This window comes from Coptis chinensis, chromosome 9 (assembly GCF_015680905.1).
Source record: "Coptis chinensis isolate HL-2020 chromosome 9, ASM1568090v1, whole genome shotgun sequence".
Lineage (NCBI taxonomy): Eukaryota > Viridiplantae > Streptophyta > Magnoliopsida > Ranunculales > Ranunculaceae > Coptis > Coptis chinensis.
Window position 1 is genome coordinate 60,767,677 of NC_141464.1, and position 15,482 is coordinate 60,783,158.

Consider the following 15,482-nt stretch of genomic DNA (forward strand, 5'->3'; position numbering starts at 1 on the left):
TGAAATCTTTCAAACAATTGTATTTCTCATAAAAAGAATTCCCTCATCTTTACTGCAGTTTATTTCTCCTTTTGCAAAACTTTTCTTAAATCCCAATACTGGAAAAGTTTACACATCCAGACATGTCCTCTTTCATGAATACAATTTTCCTTTTCAGAAGTGCACTCATACATCCATTCCATCTATTCCTAAAGTTAGTTCCTCTTTACAAATTTATGAACCTCTCAATCAACATGTCAGTTCTCCAACTCATACAAGTCCAGCATCCAATAGCCCTGCATATATTAGTCCAGCATCCAGTCCCTTTTCTTCTATCACCTTACAAGTTCCTTCAAAAACTCAAACATATATTAGTCCAGCATCCAGTCCCTTTTCTTCTATCACCTTACAAGTTCCTTCAAAAACTCAAACTCATCCACATCAAACCATACAAACAAGATCTAAATCAGGCATCTTCAAGAAGAAAGTATATTCTGCAACAAAATATCCTCTTTCTTTTGTGTTCACCTCCAAAGTTGAGTCTCAACCAAAAGTTCCAACCTATTACAGTCAAGCTATTAAAGATGAAAGGTGGAGAAATGCAATGCAAACCGAGTACAATGCTCTCATTCAGACAAAGACTTGGATTCTGGTTCCATATTACCCTGGTATGCATGTAGTTGCTAATAAATGGCTATTCAGAATCAAGGAAAAAGCAGATGGCACCATAGACAAATTCAAAGCCAGACTAGTTGCTAAAGGATTTCATCAAAAACCATGTATTGATTTTAATGAAACCTTTAGTCCAGTAGCCAAAGCAACAACAATCAGATTGATTCTAGCTCTTACTGTTCAGAATGACTGGAATATAACTCAACTAGATGTCACAAATGCTTTTTTACATGGTGATTTGAAAGAGACTATAACACCCCTATTTTTATTTTTTTTAATTAAATATATATAAAATTAAATAATAATAATAATAATAATAGATTAAAAAAAAAAGGATAAACATTAGAAAGAGATAAGGTAAAAAGGATAAACCCCATTCCCTATTTTTAAGGGGTTTTTGAAAAAAAAGGGGTTTTATACATGAGTTCACACGTAAAGTTTAATTTACACACAGAAAATAAAATAAAAATAGAGTTTTTCACATAAAGGAGAAAGAAGGATTATTGCTGGAAATCTACTGATAGATAGCTGCCAGAGCGTATCACGAGTGAGTAATCATTCTTTTCTATACCCATTTTTAGTGTATGATTGGATGTTCTTAAAATCTATAAATTTGAGTAGTTAGCCTATTGATTTTTTTTTATATGGATTCTAAGGGATTTTTGTATATGATATGCAATAGGTATGTTGTTAGTGAACTTAAAGTGAATTGGGAATTTAATATATTGGTGTTGGTCTATTGTGGAAGTACTTACAAATTCTTGTACGTGGGTAAATGAATTGGAGTTTGGCCTATCATTGATCATTAGATTTATATTGATGTTTGTATTTTCTACCCCTCTTGCTTGTAAATAGTGGACTGATCTTGAAAGAGTTCTAAACAAATTGATGTTGCGCATACGTTGAGTTCATTGTTTTGGTGTCATTAGTATGGATTTAAATACTTAAGATTTCTTTTTGGTAAATGTTAAATACCGATTTGTCCGGGAGAGTTGTTGTCGATTATCTTTGCCTCAATTTAGAGCTGGGATAGTGTATACCTCATTTTTATGAGGACTTTGTCTAAACATCAAAGGATAAGTTCAACGAGTCCTTAGTTTGTATGCATCAAGTCTCTAATTGAATGTGTATGTGAAAAGTTATGACGTCGATAAGTTACACAGTTGGAAATCTGTCTTTAGAAAATCAGGATCTATGTCTGTTTTGGAACCGTATTTTCACCTAGTTAGAATCAGATTCAGACTCTCACCAAAACATGAAAGAGTGAGTTTTCTGAGTCTTCTTTCCAACCCAATCGACCTCGTTGCATTCCGAGATTTGTGGATATGGTTACGGTGTTCGGAAGTTGGCACGTTAGAATTTTCTGATTTCAGAAATCTGGTCTGTGCCTGGTTTGGAATCGAGTTTTCACATAGTTAGGGTCAGATTCAAACTCTCGCCAAAACATGAAAAAATAAGTTTTATGTGTCTGCTTTCCAACCCAATTGGCCTCGTCACATTCCGAGGCCTGTGGTGATAGATATAAGGTTTGGAAGTTTGGTTGACAGAAAACAGTGCGTCAGAAATCAGTTTCTGCGTACTGTGTTCAAGTCCAGTTTTAAAATAGTTAGGGTGAGAGTTAGAATTTTTATAAAACATAAAAAAATAAGATTTGGAAGTCTGCTTTCTATTCCAATTGGCCTCATCGCATTCCAAGGCCCATGAAATTAATTATGGTGTTTGAAAGTTTGACTGGCACAAAACAGTGCGTTAGAAATCAGTTTCTGCGCACTGTGTTCGAGCTTAGTTATCGAACGTTTAGAATGAAATTGAGTATTTTTGTAAAACATAAGAAAGTAAGTTCTGTGTGTTAGCTTTTCAACGCAAAAATCCTCGATGCATTTGGACACTTGTGGAAAGTGTTGTGTGATTCGGAAGATAGTCCGTCAGAAATCTAGTTTGCTGAAAAATTAGGATTTTTACCGTTTTCAACTTAAGTTTTCTTCTAGATGGGCTGAGGTTGGGACTTTGAGTTTTACATGAAAAAATATGTCTACATACCTTAGTTTCTATATAATTAAGTTACATGTCATTTGGATGAATGTAGGAAAATTATAGCATTGACTATGTGGTTGGTAAGAACTACGAATGCTTTATTCCAATCTTAAAAGATTTGGATACGTAGGTAGCTTTGAGCAAAAGTGCAGCCACTATACTACACTATATCTATAATATATATATTAGTTTGTGTGATAACTATATGATTGTGTTAGAAATTAGTGTTGTTTTGAGACTACATAAATATATATGTGTGAAATAGAAATTGTATATGAATATAGACTTTAATATATGTGGATCTATTTTGGACATTAGTGTGTGCGGACTTGAATTTGGGCTAATGAACTATTTGTTTACGATATTGTGTTTATGAGTGTGGTTATATAAATTGTATTTGTTTGATTATAAGTCTGTTTACATTCAATAATATTTAAGTGCTTGATTTGCCTTGACGCGCGAAAATGACTCTCTGCATGTGTGGTCTGTTTTGACATGAGTAATGTTAGTATAATTATAAGTGATAATAATATTTTAATGTGTCGCCCATATCTTTAGAACTCTCCACTTTCGATTTGGTAATGAGATATTATGACTTGTGATGTCATGTGATAGATGGGTATTCATTGAATGCGCCATGAATGACCCGGGTATTCATTGAATGTACCATGAATGACCCAATAGTTTGGACTGCCCTAGAGAGGAACTAAGGTATTTGCCTTGCGGGTTGGTCGTATTCCTTGAATGTACGAGAATGTAGGGTTGGGTATTCCTTGAATGTGGCGGGAATGACTCAGGGAATTCATTGAATGTGCCATAAATGGCCTGTTAGTGTTATGATGGGTATTCCTTAAATGTGGCGGGAATGACCCAAGGTATTCATTGAATGTGCCATGAATGACATGAGATTTTATGGCCAAAGAGGCTGTGATTATGTGTATGGAAAGCCCAGAGATGGCTGTGATATAGTGATACTCGGTGGGAGAGAGGCACACGCGTATGTGTGATTTGGCAAATGTGTGGAGTGCAAATCGTGGAGTAGGAACTAAAGGTTGGGTTGAGTCTGTTTATAAATGAGTCAACGAGATAATTAATAAGCAAATTGTAATATTGATTTTACGTATGAGTGAGTTAGTGCCTATGAATATTTATGTATTATGATGTATATGCTTTCTTACAAAGAAATATAGAGGTGGTTTGTGTGAGGTTATGAATGTGAAGTGTGACTGGGAATAATATTATTGAAAGCTTGTGATCTTTTCTGTGATTGTGGAATGACTCTAAAATGATATGTTATTATGAAAGCATTAATGACTTGTAATAGTTTGAGATATATAGTTATACACTTGGAAATTTTATGACATAATGATGTAATGTGAATGACTACCCTTGATATAGGTGGTATGATAAGTAGTTTTCCCCGAATATGCTGGACGAACTATGTTGTATTAATTAGACTTCAATGTCTTAAATGAGGTTTGATTATGAATGAAAATTTAACTGGCTGAGATAATTTTTTTTATAGTGCTGTCTAACTCTGTTTTTGCAAGAGGGTAGGATCTGTTAATTTTTTTATGCAGGGATGTAAATATTCTACCCTGAGACGACGTGCTGACTTAAAGGTAATGTGTATCAAACCAATATTTAATTAAGTTATCATATTTGTATGTAATAAGTGGTATTTCTATTGTGAGTTATATTGGAAATGTATATTAGGATTGAAATCTTACTTGGGAAGAAACTACACGTCGTTTTGGAAAACGGAACTATATTGTCTTCCAAGTTGAAATGGTTAGTAATGTTATATTTATTAATTTGAAAGATTATTATATATATTTTGTTGTTAATCTATTCATACCAGCAAATTCAATTTATTGACCCATGTTTGCTTTGTTTTGCAACGTGGGTGTGTTCTTGGGAACATAGATGGTGGAATGCAGCGGATGAAGACGCTTGATTGGGATTCGCTCTTGGAGTCTTACTGGTATAAGTTTTATGAAGTATAAAGTCTTGATTTGAAACAGATGTAATAGAGTGGTTTAGTAAATTCTTGAATTTGTACATTAAGAGTTGTTCGTTTGGTTGTAATTTGATCTCATATTTTAATATCGTGGTTGTTAATGGGTTATTAGGGTTTTGTTTCATCCTGGATTTTCAGAAGATGGAATAGGGTGTGGATAATTCCCTATTTTAAATTTTCTGGAAATTTAGGGTGTGACAGAGACAGTCTATATAAATCAACCACTTGGATTCATAGTGCCGTCTAAAGAGAAGTATGTATGCAAGCTTCAGAAATCTCTCTATGGCCTGAAACAGACACCTCGAGAGTGGTATGAGAAACTCATGAATGCTCTACTTGATATGGGGTTTACTATATCAAATGCTGATACATCTCTATTTATCAGGAAGACTTCCAACAATAAAACATATGTCCTAGTCTATGTTGACGACATTCTTCTGACAGGTAATTCTCCAAGTTACTGTAAAACTTTAGTCAATGAACTTAGCAATATTTTTGCTATGAAAGACTTGGGTGATATTCACTACTTTTTGGGTATTGAAGTTAAAAGGAACAGTCAAGGCTTATTTCTCTCTCAATTGAAGTATATTCATGATATTCTGCAAAAAGCATCTATGGAAGATGTCAAGCCATGTACAACACCAAGTGCTACAAACACAAAGCTGGATAATGAGAGTGGAGAGTTACTCAATGATCCTACTGAATATCGATAAATTGTGGGAGCATTACAATATTTAAGCTGGACCAGACCTGACATATCTTATTCAGTTAATCAAGTTTGTCAATTTTTGCAAGCTCCTAGAACAACACATCAAACAACAATCAAAAGATTTCTCAGATTTTTAAAGGGTACAATTCATTATGGAATTCAACTGCAAAAAGAAAATCAGGAAATCACTGCTTTTGCTGATGCAGATTGGGCTGGTTGTGTCTTTGATAGAAGATCTACTGGAGGCTGTTTATTCTTTGGTACATCACCAATTGGATGGGGTTTAAGGAAACAAAACACAGTGTCTAGATCCTCAACAGAGGCAGAATACAGAACACTTGCTACAACTGCTGTAGAAATATTTTGGTTGTGTACATTGTTAAAAGACCTTCATATATTTCTGCCAAAGCCACCAGTTATGTGGTGTGATAACTTAAGTGCAATTGCGTCCAGTATTCCATGCAAGGACTAAACACATTAAGGTGGACTTCCATTACATTAGAGAACTTGTAACCAACAAAGTTCTGGAACTCAAGTATGTTTGTACAGAGGATCAGACTGCAGACATTTTTACCAAAGGGTTATCTACTTCAAGACTTCAGTTTCTTCAAAACAAGCTATCAATTGTGCCATTAATAGCTTGAGGGGGTATATTGATATATGTACACCTGTACACGTACAGTTAACAAAGTTTGCTATTAGTTTGTTAAGTTTGTTAGTAGTTAGAACAACTTAAGATTCCCTGTAACTATTTTCTGTTTCTCTGTAAATGTTGTCTGTAAATACAAGTGATGATGTAACGAGTGAAATCAATTAATGAAAGTAAGAAAATTCTTGATCCTCAATTCTCATTCATTACAGGTAGGGTGGGCCTGCTGCCTGCATAAACCCATAATCAAACATCTTTCAGGAAAAAACAAATGCTCAGTTCATTATATCCTACCAAGAAATAAACAAATGGGTTATTTAGGGATTTGTCCTACTTATTTAGGGGTATTTAGGGATAGGTCCTAAAATTATCGATTATTAGACTTTAGTCCTATTTCTATCAATTGACCTTGAGTCAACACAGTTGACCGTGGTCAACCTATTTTATAATAATATAATTTTCATTTTTTATGAAAATGACCAAACTATCCTCCATATAAAAACAAACAGATACTCTTTTTCTAAATCATTCAATCAAACACTTCTTGACTTGCATTTGCAGTTTTATTAACATCAAGACGTTTAACACAAACAATCAAATTATTATCCAAAACAACTTTATAAGTGGTCCCAATTGATCCTCTTCCAAGCATTTCAGCTGAACCAGTCATCAATTGATCTAATGAATAAACCTGCTGTTCACCTCCACAAAACACTAAATTCCCACTTTTCTTCGTATCCATTTCCTTCACTTTCAATTCCAACTCACTATTCTCTTCTACATGTACAGAAGTAGAAGTAGACTCAGAAGACAGTAATGTCAATGGCACTGAAACTTTCTGCCTTCTTCTTCTTCTTTTCCTCACAACCCAAAAAAAATACTCAAAACAAAACCAATTACTAAAACAATCCCAACTAAAAACCCAAAACTAGACCAACTTTATTGTGCTTTTTAACTAATGGGGTGATGAGAAACCTCCTTTTAAGCTGTTGGTCTCCGCCCCCATTGTCTTGGGGCGGCGCCCGATGCATTCCATGGCGCAAAAAAATGGGGACTTTGATGCATTACAAACCTTGTTTATAATCTCACCACATAGCAAAGGATTGCGCGAAAACGCAGAGGGCATCAAATTTTAACAAAGCAAGTGTTACGAGTAATCGCACACCGATGAAATTATTATCGAAGAAGAGATTGGTTAAATGGAGGAATAGTTCCATTGAACCGGTTTGAATTCAGTTTAAGATAGAAACCCGTCTAAACGAGTTAACTCCACCGAACTGAACCCAATGAAGTTATTGTAAGAAAGATCTAGTATTTGAAGTCTAGAGAGAAATATAACTGAAAATGGGAAGTACCCAGAGAAGGAATTGTGATTAAGAAAGAGAGATTTAAGATTAACGTGTCTATTGTTTAATTTGGTGTTCCAACGGTCCAATATAAAGTCACCTACGAACGCGCTGAAGACTAGTTTGGTCATTTTCATAAAAAATGAAAATTATATTATTATAAAATGGGTTGACCACGGTCAATTGTATTGACTCAAGGTCAATCGATAGAAGTAGGACTAAAGCCTAATAATCGATAATTTTAGGACTTATCTCTAAATACCCCTAAATAAGTATGACCAATTCCTAAATAACCCTAAACAAATTAAATGCAAGTACCACATACAACTACGTTCAAAAAAATTAATAAGAGAAGAACAACACTTCATCAGCTTACCCCATTTTCGTTGTTGCTTGATGTCTTCGTCCTTTGTCTTTCCACCAGAATATGAAACAATCGAAACAAGGCTTTCCACATATGCCTGAATATCAATCCAGTCAATATTGCCTAGAGCATATTCATGGACCTCATTGTTTATTGGGTCATAAGCATACGTATTATTTATCTCACAAACTTACCTTAGTCACTTGACTCACTTGGACAGCGAGAGTTTCCACCAAAGGAGAGATATTGAGAAACTGCATTATTCCGTGGAATGAAATGTTTTCAGCACCTCAAACTTCAAATTAACAGACCGCAGGACGGGCTTCCCAACTTGCAGGGGATTTTGGGAGAACCTTCGCACATGAAAACAGAGGTTTCAGAATATTTATCTAAATTAACGTTCAACTCGCAAATAGAAGTAGAACCTATAATATTATTAATGACTTCAAAGGGAACTTATAACTGGGCAGGACCTACACCTTCCATTTATGAAACAGATGGAGGTCAGTGTTGTCCCTTATTAATGCATAGCTGGGGACTATAAATTGTTGCATAATTTTGGGGAGAAGTAGGTTATATGCTACTGTGCTTTTGACATCGAGGTTACGACATGGGGACATGGAACATGGTGAATATTCTCAATAAATATCTTTAGTTTTGTCATTGGCAGGGCATATCCTTTCCCTCGGATAATTACCCTAGCGTTAACTTTCAACAAAGGCAGGAGCGGATCCAAGATTCTCCGACACGGGGGCTGCTACCAGTAATTTTTATTTTTTTCCCGTTTTGGGAGGGACAGATAGGATATGACCAGTGGCGGAGCCAGGGGGGCCAGGGTACGCCATGGCTCACCCTCAACTTTCGCTAACAATTTTTTTTTTTACTATTCACATCTTCGCAAAAACCAAAAAACCATATCCGAAAAAAACTCCAACAGTAAACAATATAACCGTGTGTCTGTATAAAGGAAATCACTAAGTGAACAGTACAACCACGTGTCTATATAAAGTAAAGTACTAAAGTTATAAAGTACTAAAAAGTTATTGGGTTGCATTCGAAGTCTAACTAAAAACCCATACCCCATAACCGACAAAAGACATAATAAAAAGCATACACACAAACCGAAACCAAATAAAAACCGAAACCAAGCAACGAAACAAACCAGTTTGACTCTTTATCAAAAATTTGAGCAAAACCCACAGGTATCCCACTTTTCCATAGTTTCACATTTCTTTCTTTTATTCTAATTAGCTATCTATAATTTCTAAAGTTTTATAGGTAAGTCTAATATTATTAAATTTTCTATCTTATTTTTTGTCTTTTCATATTAAATTGATTCCTAAATCATGTTTTTTAATTTTTTTTGTATTCTTTTTGTGAATTTATTAAACCACATATTTTTATTTATTTTTTTTTTTGAATATCACAATAACATTGGTAGTTTATTTTAATTAGTGCAATTTCAATTCAGTTGATTAATGGTTTATTTTAATTATTTAAACAGATATGTTAAAATATTTGATCAAAGGAAAGTCGTTGCCTACTCAACCTACTCAACCACCTAATAAAACAAATACTGTTGCCAGTGTTGAAGTAGGATCCTCCTCAAAGCGAAGTCACCAAGAAATTGAGGATGGTGGTGTTGAACAACCCACGTCAAAGCGGGTTCATCGTGAAAATCGTGAAGAACTTGACTTGTCTAGTCTTCAGGGAGACCCTGCACTGAGAAAAAAGATTTCAGATTATCATCCTAATGATCAAGACTCAGTGAGAAGAGCATATTTGCTTAGGGGTCCTTGCCAGCCTAATCATGCTTTTCCTCCAAGAACAAGAGGCAAGAGAATCCGACGCTTTCAGGAAGAGTGGTATGAGGAGTTTAGTTGGTTGGAATATAGTATTCACGAGGATGCCGCATTTTGTCTATATTGTTATCTCTTTAAACCTAATAAGGGGGCACAAGGAGGTGGGGATGTTTTTTCTCACAGGGGGTTTACTAATTGGGAAAGAAAAACCAAATTAAAGGAGCACGTTGGAGGACCAAATAGTGCTCATAATATTGCTTATAGGGCAGCACAAGCTTTGTTAAATCAAGAGCGAAGATATCGAGACATTTCTTCACGCACAATCGACCAAGTTCGGCGGGATTATCGAATACACCTAACCGCAATAACCGATTGCATTAGGTTTCTTTTGAGACAAGGTTTAGCTTTCCGTGGTCATGATGAATCGGATGAGTCGATCAATAAAGGTAATTTTCTTGAACTTATACGGTTTCTAAAAGATCATAACGGTTATTAAGAAAGTTCTTGATAATGCTTCTAAAAAATCGGAAATTGACATCGCCTGATATCCAAAAAGATATTGTAAATTCGGCTGCTGTGGAAACTACAAATGCTATTCTAAAAGATTATGGAAATTCATTGTTTGCTATTTTAGTTGATGAAGCACGTGATATATCAATTAAGGAGCAAATGGTAGTTGTTTTGCGTTATGTCGATAAGAAAGGTTAAGTGATTGAGAGATTTTTGGAGTTGTGCATGTTAAGGAAACTAGTGCATTAACACTTAAAAAGGCAATCGATAAGTTGTTCTCCAAGCATGGGTTGAGCATATCTAGACTGCGTGGACAAGGGTATGATGGGGCCAACAATATGCAAGGTGATTTGAATGGCCTAAAAGCACTTGTAATAAAGGAGAATGAGTCCGCATTTTATGTTCATTGTTTTGCCCATCGCCTTCGCTTAGCCCTTGTAGCGGTTGCAAAGAACCATGAGTCAATCGCTAACCTTTTTAGTATTCTCTAATGTGGTAAATACCGTTGGAGCATCATGTAAGCGGGGGATATGTCATGATGCAATGAAGGCTAAAGTTGTTGCAGCGTTACAAAGTGGAGAAATTTCAAGTGGCAAAGGGTTGAATCAAGAGACTAGTCTTAAACGATCCGGTGACACTTTCGATGGGGCTCACACTATTATACACTTCTTGGCATGATAACCACTTATGGTTCAAGGTTGATGTGCTTTCGATAATGTAGCGGAAAATGGTTCAAGCTCGAAACAAAGAGGTGAGGCTTACGGATTATTAGATTCAGTCACAGGTTTTTTGAATTTATCTTCAATTTGCATTTGATGAAAGCGATACTAGGAATTAGCAATGATTTGTCAAAGGCTTTGCAGCGTGAAGACCAAGACATTGTCAATGCTATGGCTCTTGTTAAAATAACAAAGGTAAACTTTTACAGTGATGAGAGATGATGGGTGGGATAGTCTCTTGACTGAAGTTTCTTCACTATGTGTCAAACATGATGTAGTTGTTCCAAATATGGAAGAGAGGTATATGGCTCGAGGGAGGTCTCGACGAAGAGCAGAAGGAAACACCAATTTACATTACTATCGTGTTGGATTATTCTATCACTGTATTGATTTGCAAATTCAAGAGTTAAACGACCGGTTTAATGAAGCAAACACAGAATTACTTCTTTGTATGGCGTGTCTTGATCCTAGTGAATCGTTTGTTGCTTTTGATAAGCAAAAGTTGATCCGTTTTGCTTGACTTTATCCCGATGATTTTTCAGAGATAGATCAGATGGAATTAGCGGATCAGCTTGAGAATTATATCATTGATGTGCGTTCCGATACTAAGTTTGGTGAAGTAAATGGAATTAGCGGCCTAGCCAAAAAAATGGTTGAGACGAAGAAAGACATTGTGTACCCACTTGTTTATTTGCTGATTAAGTTGGCGCTGATTTTACCTGTTGCTACTGCCACTACACCATAATAGCTATTTTGTAACAGTGCAAATTTTCCATTAGTAACGGAAATAATTGTTACTTATTAAGTAACAGATATATCCGTTACGTCTTACCACAAGCGTTACTTAAAGTCCGGAATTAATATTTAATAATATTTTGACGATTATGTTAGGATAGAGTAACACTTGTATCCTTGAGTAAAAAGGAAAATAAGGTAAAATAAATTAAAAATGAAAAGAAATATCAAAAGCCGGGCAATATTTGGTATCGCGACTCTGTTTCCCTTTTTTTTTTTTTTTGTTCGGCTAACACTTTTTTCGTGAAGAGGAAACCAAAAAATAAATAAAATAAAACACTCTCTATAGAACCCTAGCCTTCTGAAAAGATCTTGGGTTTCCTTCACATCTTCTTCGATTTCTCTTTTGGGTTGTGAAATATTGCTGACGAACCAGGTTAGTCTCTTGACTTCTTTTTCGATTTCGATTTCCTCTTACAGTCTCAATATAGATTCTGCTCGATTTCCTTTTTTTTTTTTTTTTTTTTCATCGCAAACAAGAGAGAGAAAAAAAATGAGGAAATTTGATCCATGGCCTGTTTTCTTCAAGAGAGAGTGGAAGCGAACTTGGCCTTTCTTGGTTGGATTTGCTGTCACTGGGGCCATCATTACTAAGATGACTCTTAATCTAACCGAGGAGGACAAGAAGAACTCGCCCTTTGTGCAGAGGCACAAGAGGTGATTCGAGGAGTGCTGGAGCGATGGTTTGTTTGGGGCTGTTATCTTGATCGCAAAGTTCAGCTCTATCTTGTCAAATGCTTTCGAAAAACAAACGATGTTTCTTAAATTTATTGTTTTGAAGTAAATAGCTGTTTTTGAACTCAATAAAGGTGACGTTATGAAAAAGTTGGACTTCAATTCATTAAATGCGCTTGTTTTTCCTCGGATGGATAAGTAAAACCGTGGTCGAAATGTATGAAAATGCAACCTTTTCCTTTAGTCTTCAGTTAGTTAGTCGCGTTTCCTCCATGCATGGCGGGGCGTGCAATGGTTGTGCAGATTGTAGATTGCGAACACATTGTGTGCTGAATTCAGTGGTCTCTATGCCGGTTAAGTGAATGTTGGCTAATCTAAATGCTTGAAATCTCAAAAGTAGTTGAATCATAGAAAAGTAAAAAAAAAAGGTTGCTTTTTTACCGATACCTACCTATCTCTCTCTCTCATTTTTGTTGGTTGTTTGTAAACATGTTTATGTGCAGAATTCCGTTGAAGGGCTAGTTTATTCGGATAAGCTCTAAATTGCTGTGAGAGGGAGAAGAATATGAATTGGCAATTGTATGACACATTCCCTCTCATTGTTTCTTAAGTCGGTATTCTACTCTATATGCTATTAGTAAGACATATTGGCTCTTATTCTTTGTTACATCAGTATTCTATTGTATTATCGTAGTTAGAAATTTTACTGATGGTGCATTGTGCTTGTTCTCGTCGGAAAATGCTTGATTTTTTAGCTAAATTTGCAAAAATTGCAGCAATTCTTAAATTCATTGGAACAATTCTAGAAACAGTTCAACTAGGAAATGTTTTTCAATTTTTCTTTTTTCCATCCCTCTGCAGACCACCTGCAAGACAATGACTAGAAACAACGAGCAGCTTTGACGATTCTGCCGTCATATTTTTAGTTGAATTTATACTTTAGTTTTACCCCTCTTTCTATTTCCTTTTTCTTTTCAAAGGATGAGTGTGAGTTGACCGTGTGACTTAGACAAGGCCTCTGCTTCTCTAAGATTTTAGGTTTGAATGAAATGCATCATTTTAGGCTCTAAATTGGAAGTTCAATTTGGTAAGCTCCTCTATCTGTTTTCCAATGAAAAATAGTCAATTATTTGTCTAATACAAATCCATGTTACTATTTCGAGCTAATTATTTATTAAGAATTGTTCTTGACTAGTGTGTTAATCATAGTGACACAAGCAGACCCTATGTAATACCCCTCGTTTTATGGATTTATTAATTTAACTATTTAATTAATTGCAAGAATTAGTTGGTACTATTTTCTTTTGGACTTATCTAAGTATCATTGGTATTGGACTATTGGAATCTATTATCTAGAATTGATAATGTACAAAAAGTACGTTTGTGAATAAGTGATTTGGATGAGATTGTGTTGGCCTTAGTTCCTATTGACTTTTGTATAACAAAATGGTTTATTAACTAGTGTACCTTGTACACATGGTGATAAGTTGTTACCTTATTAAGTTCTACATGTTTCATTTGAATGAAAGTTGTTGATGATGTGGTGGTTTCTTACGCGAAACGAGTGTGTTATGGAACCGGTCAATGGTATAAGATACTTGGAGCGGTTAGTAGTCACCGGGGGGATCGTTTCCCCTAGTTAGTTTTTTTTTTTTCTTGTTCTTTCTATTTTCTATTAGTTAATGTTGGGATTTCTATTAGACAAAGAATCTACTATTTTTCATTGTTGTAAGATATGGAATTCGATTGTTAGTTGATTAATGAACTCAAAGAGGGACCGTTAGTGTTCATCCGGTTGTTTGAATTTGACAAAAAAAAAAAAAAGTTTTTTCATTATGTTTTGCATGTACTGAATAATAATAGTGGCAGGTTGAGTAATTTTGTTTTATAGAGAAGCGATCTTGAAAAATGACTTTAAGGCTTTGAACCAAGATCTTGACGACTCATCGATTCAGATTATCACGGATCTTATTGAAATACTACAAGTCTTCTCTTGAAGAGGTGAAATCCATAACCCATGTGTTTGGTACACAAATCGATCTGCATTCTACAAAAAGTTTCTTCTAATCTGTAAGTTTGTGCTTTTATTGTATTTTCTTCATTTCTCGGCAAGTGTATTCTAATTTCGAAATTAATTTTGTTTAATTTGCGTTTTGGTCGATGATGAGTATGGGTGTTCAGACTAAGATCATGATTTCCTTCTTTGTAATCACATAGCTTTAATGATTTTTGTGTGAGATGATGTCCAAGATTACAAGATGTTGTCATTAGATAGAATAGGAGAATATTATAATTATTATATCCACAAATTGAGCGATCCAGACAATGGGTTCATTTTGAAAATTTGGCCCCAAAGTACGATGTTTGTAGTAGTTCTAATCACTGGCAGCAAGGAATACTTTTACTACTAAAGTTAGTTGTGTGTGTGGGGTGGGGGGTGGGGGGTGGGGGGAGGGGAGGGGAAACACTTTAGTCCTAAGGTAGGACTGGTCATTTGCATATAGGGTCTAATTGTAGCATGAGGTGTCTTGCTCTTACAGACGTAAGGTGTACTTGGGCTTTATTGCACATTTGCTCCTACTTGGAGATAAGGTGGAGGTGGTTTATATGAAAGGGAGAGGGATAATAACAGTATGGGGATGGCCATATTGGTGTTATGATTGTTCTTTCTATAAATAAAAAGTATACTATATGAAAGAATCTTGGTTACTGAAATCAGATTATATGAAGGTAGACTACTTTTAACATATATATATATATATATATATATATATATATATATATATATATATATATATATATATATATATATATATATATATAAATTGGGGGTTTCTTTCTTTGACTCATCTTTTCAACTACTGGAATTTATTTTCTCATACTTGATATGTTTCTTTTTTGAAGGGTTGACTGATTTTCTCAAAAGTTTCACTTGTTGCTGCTAAGTCTAATTTTGAGGTAAAATATTAATCTTTATTGGTTTAATAGATGTGGTTATAAAAGTTTGCTTCTTTGTTGGTTATGTACATAGCTCCAGGATTACATACTACTTGAAATGCGATAATTAGTTGTTGAGGACATAAGAATATAACTAGGCTAGACATTTTCTTTTAGGTTGGTGCATATTTAATTTCATTAGTTGCCTTGCACTAGAATAAATCAAATCAATAGGTAGTGCTAAAGTAGCATATGTACTCACAAATACAAT

At 34.9% G+C, this 15,482-nt stretch overlaps 2 protein-coding genes across 2 annotated transcripts; both read left to right on the forward strand.

Moving 5' to 3' along the window:
• Window positions 1-8,212: 8,212 nt before the first annotated feature.
• Window positions 8,213-11,324, forward strand: LOC147477120 (uncharacterized). Its single transcript, XM_086585924.1, has 4 exons — window positions 8,213-8,276; window positions 9,278-10,021; window positions 10,807-10,869; window positions 11,014-11,324. The coding sequence occupies exons 1-4, from the start codon at window positions 8,213-8,215 to the stop codon at window positions 11,322-11,324; spliced, it is 1,182 nt and encodes a 393-aa protein (XP_086442050.1).
• A 725-nt stretch (window positions 11,325-12,049) lies between these two features.
• Window positions 12,050-12,304, forward strand: LOC147477121 (ATP synthase small subunit 6, mitochondrial-like). The gene has a single exon (XM_086583692.1). It carries the CDS (start codon window positions 12,093-12,095, stop codon window positions 12,258-12,260), a length of 168 nt encoding a protein of 55 aa, XP_086439818.1. The 5' UTR covers window positions 12,050-12,092; the 3' UTR covers window positions 12,261-12,304.
• Window positions 12,305-15,482: the final 3,178 nt, after the last annotated feature.

What these genes read in the sequence shown, in the direction of transcription:
- LOC147477120 (XM_086585924.1), top strand. Translation starts at nt 8,213, where the DNA reads ATGACTTCAAAGGGAACTTATAACTGGGCAGGACCTACACCTTCCATT. An exon ending in CATTTATGAAACAGATGGAG is followed by an intron (nt 8,277 to 9,277) that starts GTCAGTGTTGTC and finishes TTATTTAAACAG; the next exon opens with ATATGTTAAAATATTTGATC. An exon ending in GGATGAGTCGATCAATAAAG is followed by an intron (nt 10,022 to 10,806) that starts GTAATTTTCTTG and finishes TCGATAATGTAG; the next exon opens with CGGAAAATGGTTCAAGCTCG.
- LOC147477121 (XM_086583692.1), top strand. Translation starts at nt 12,093, where the DNA reads ATGAGGAAATTTGATCCATGGCCTGTTTTCTTCAAGAGAGAGTGGAAG.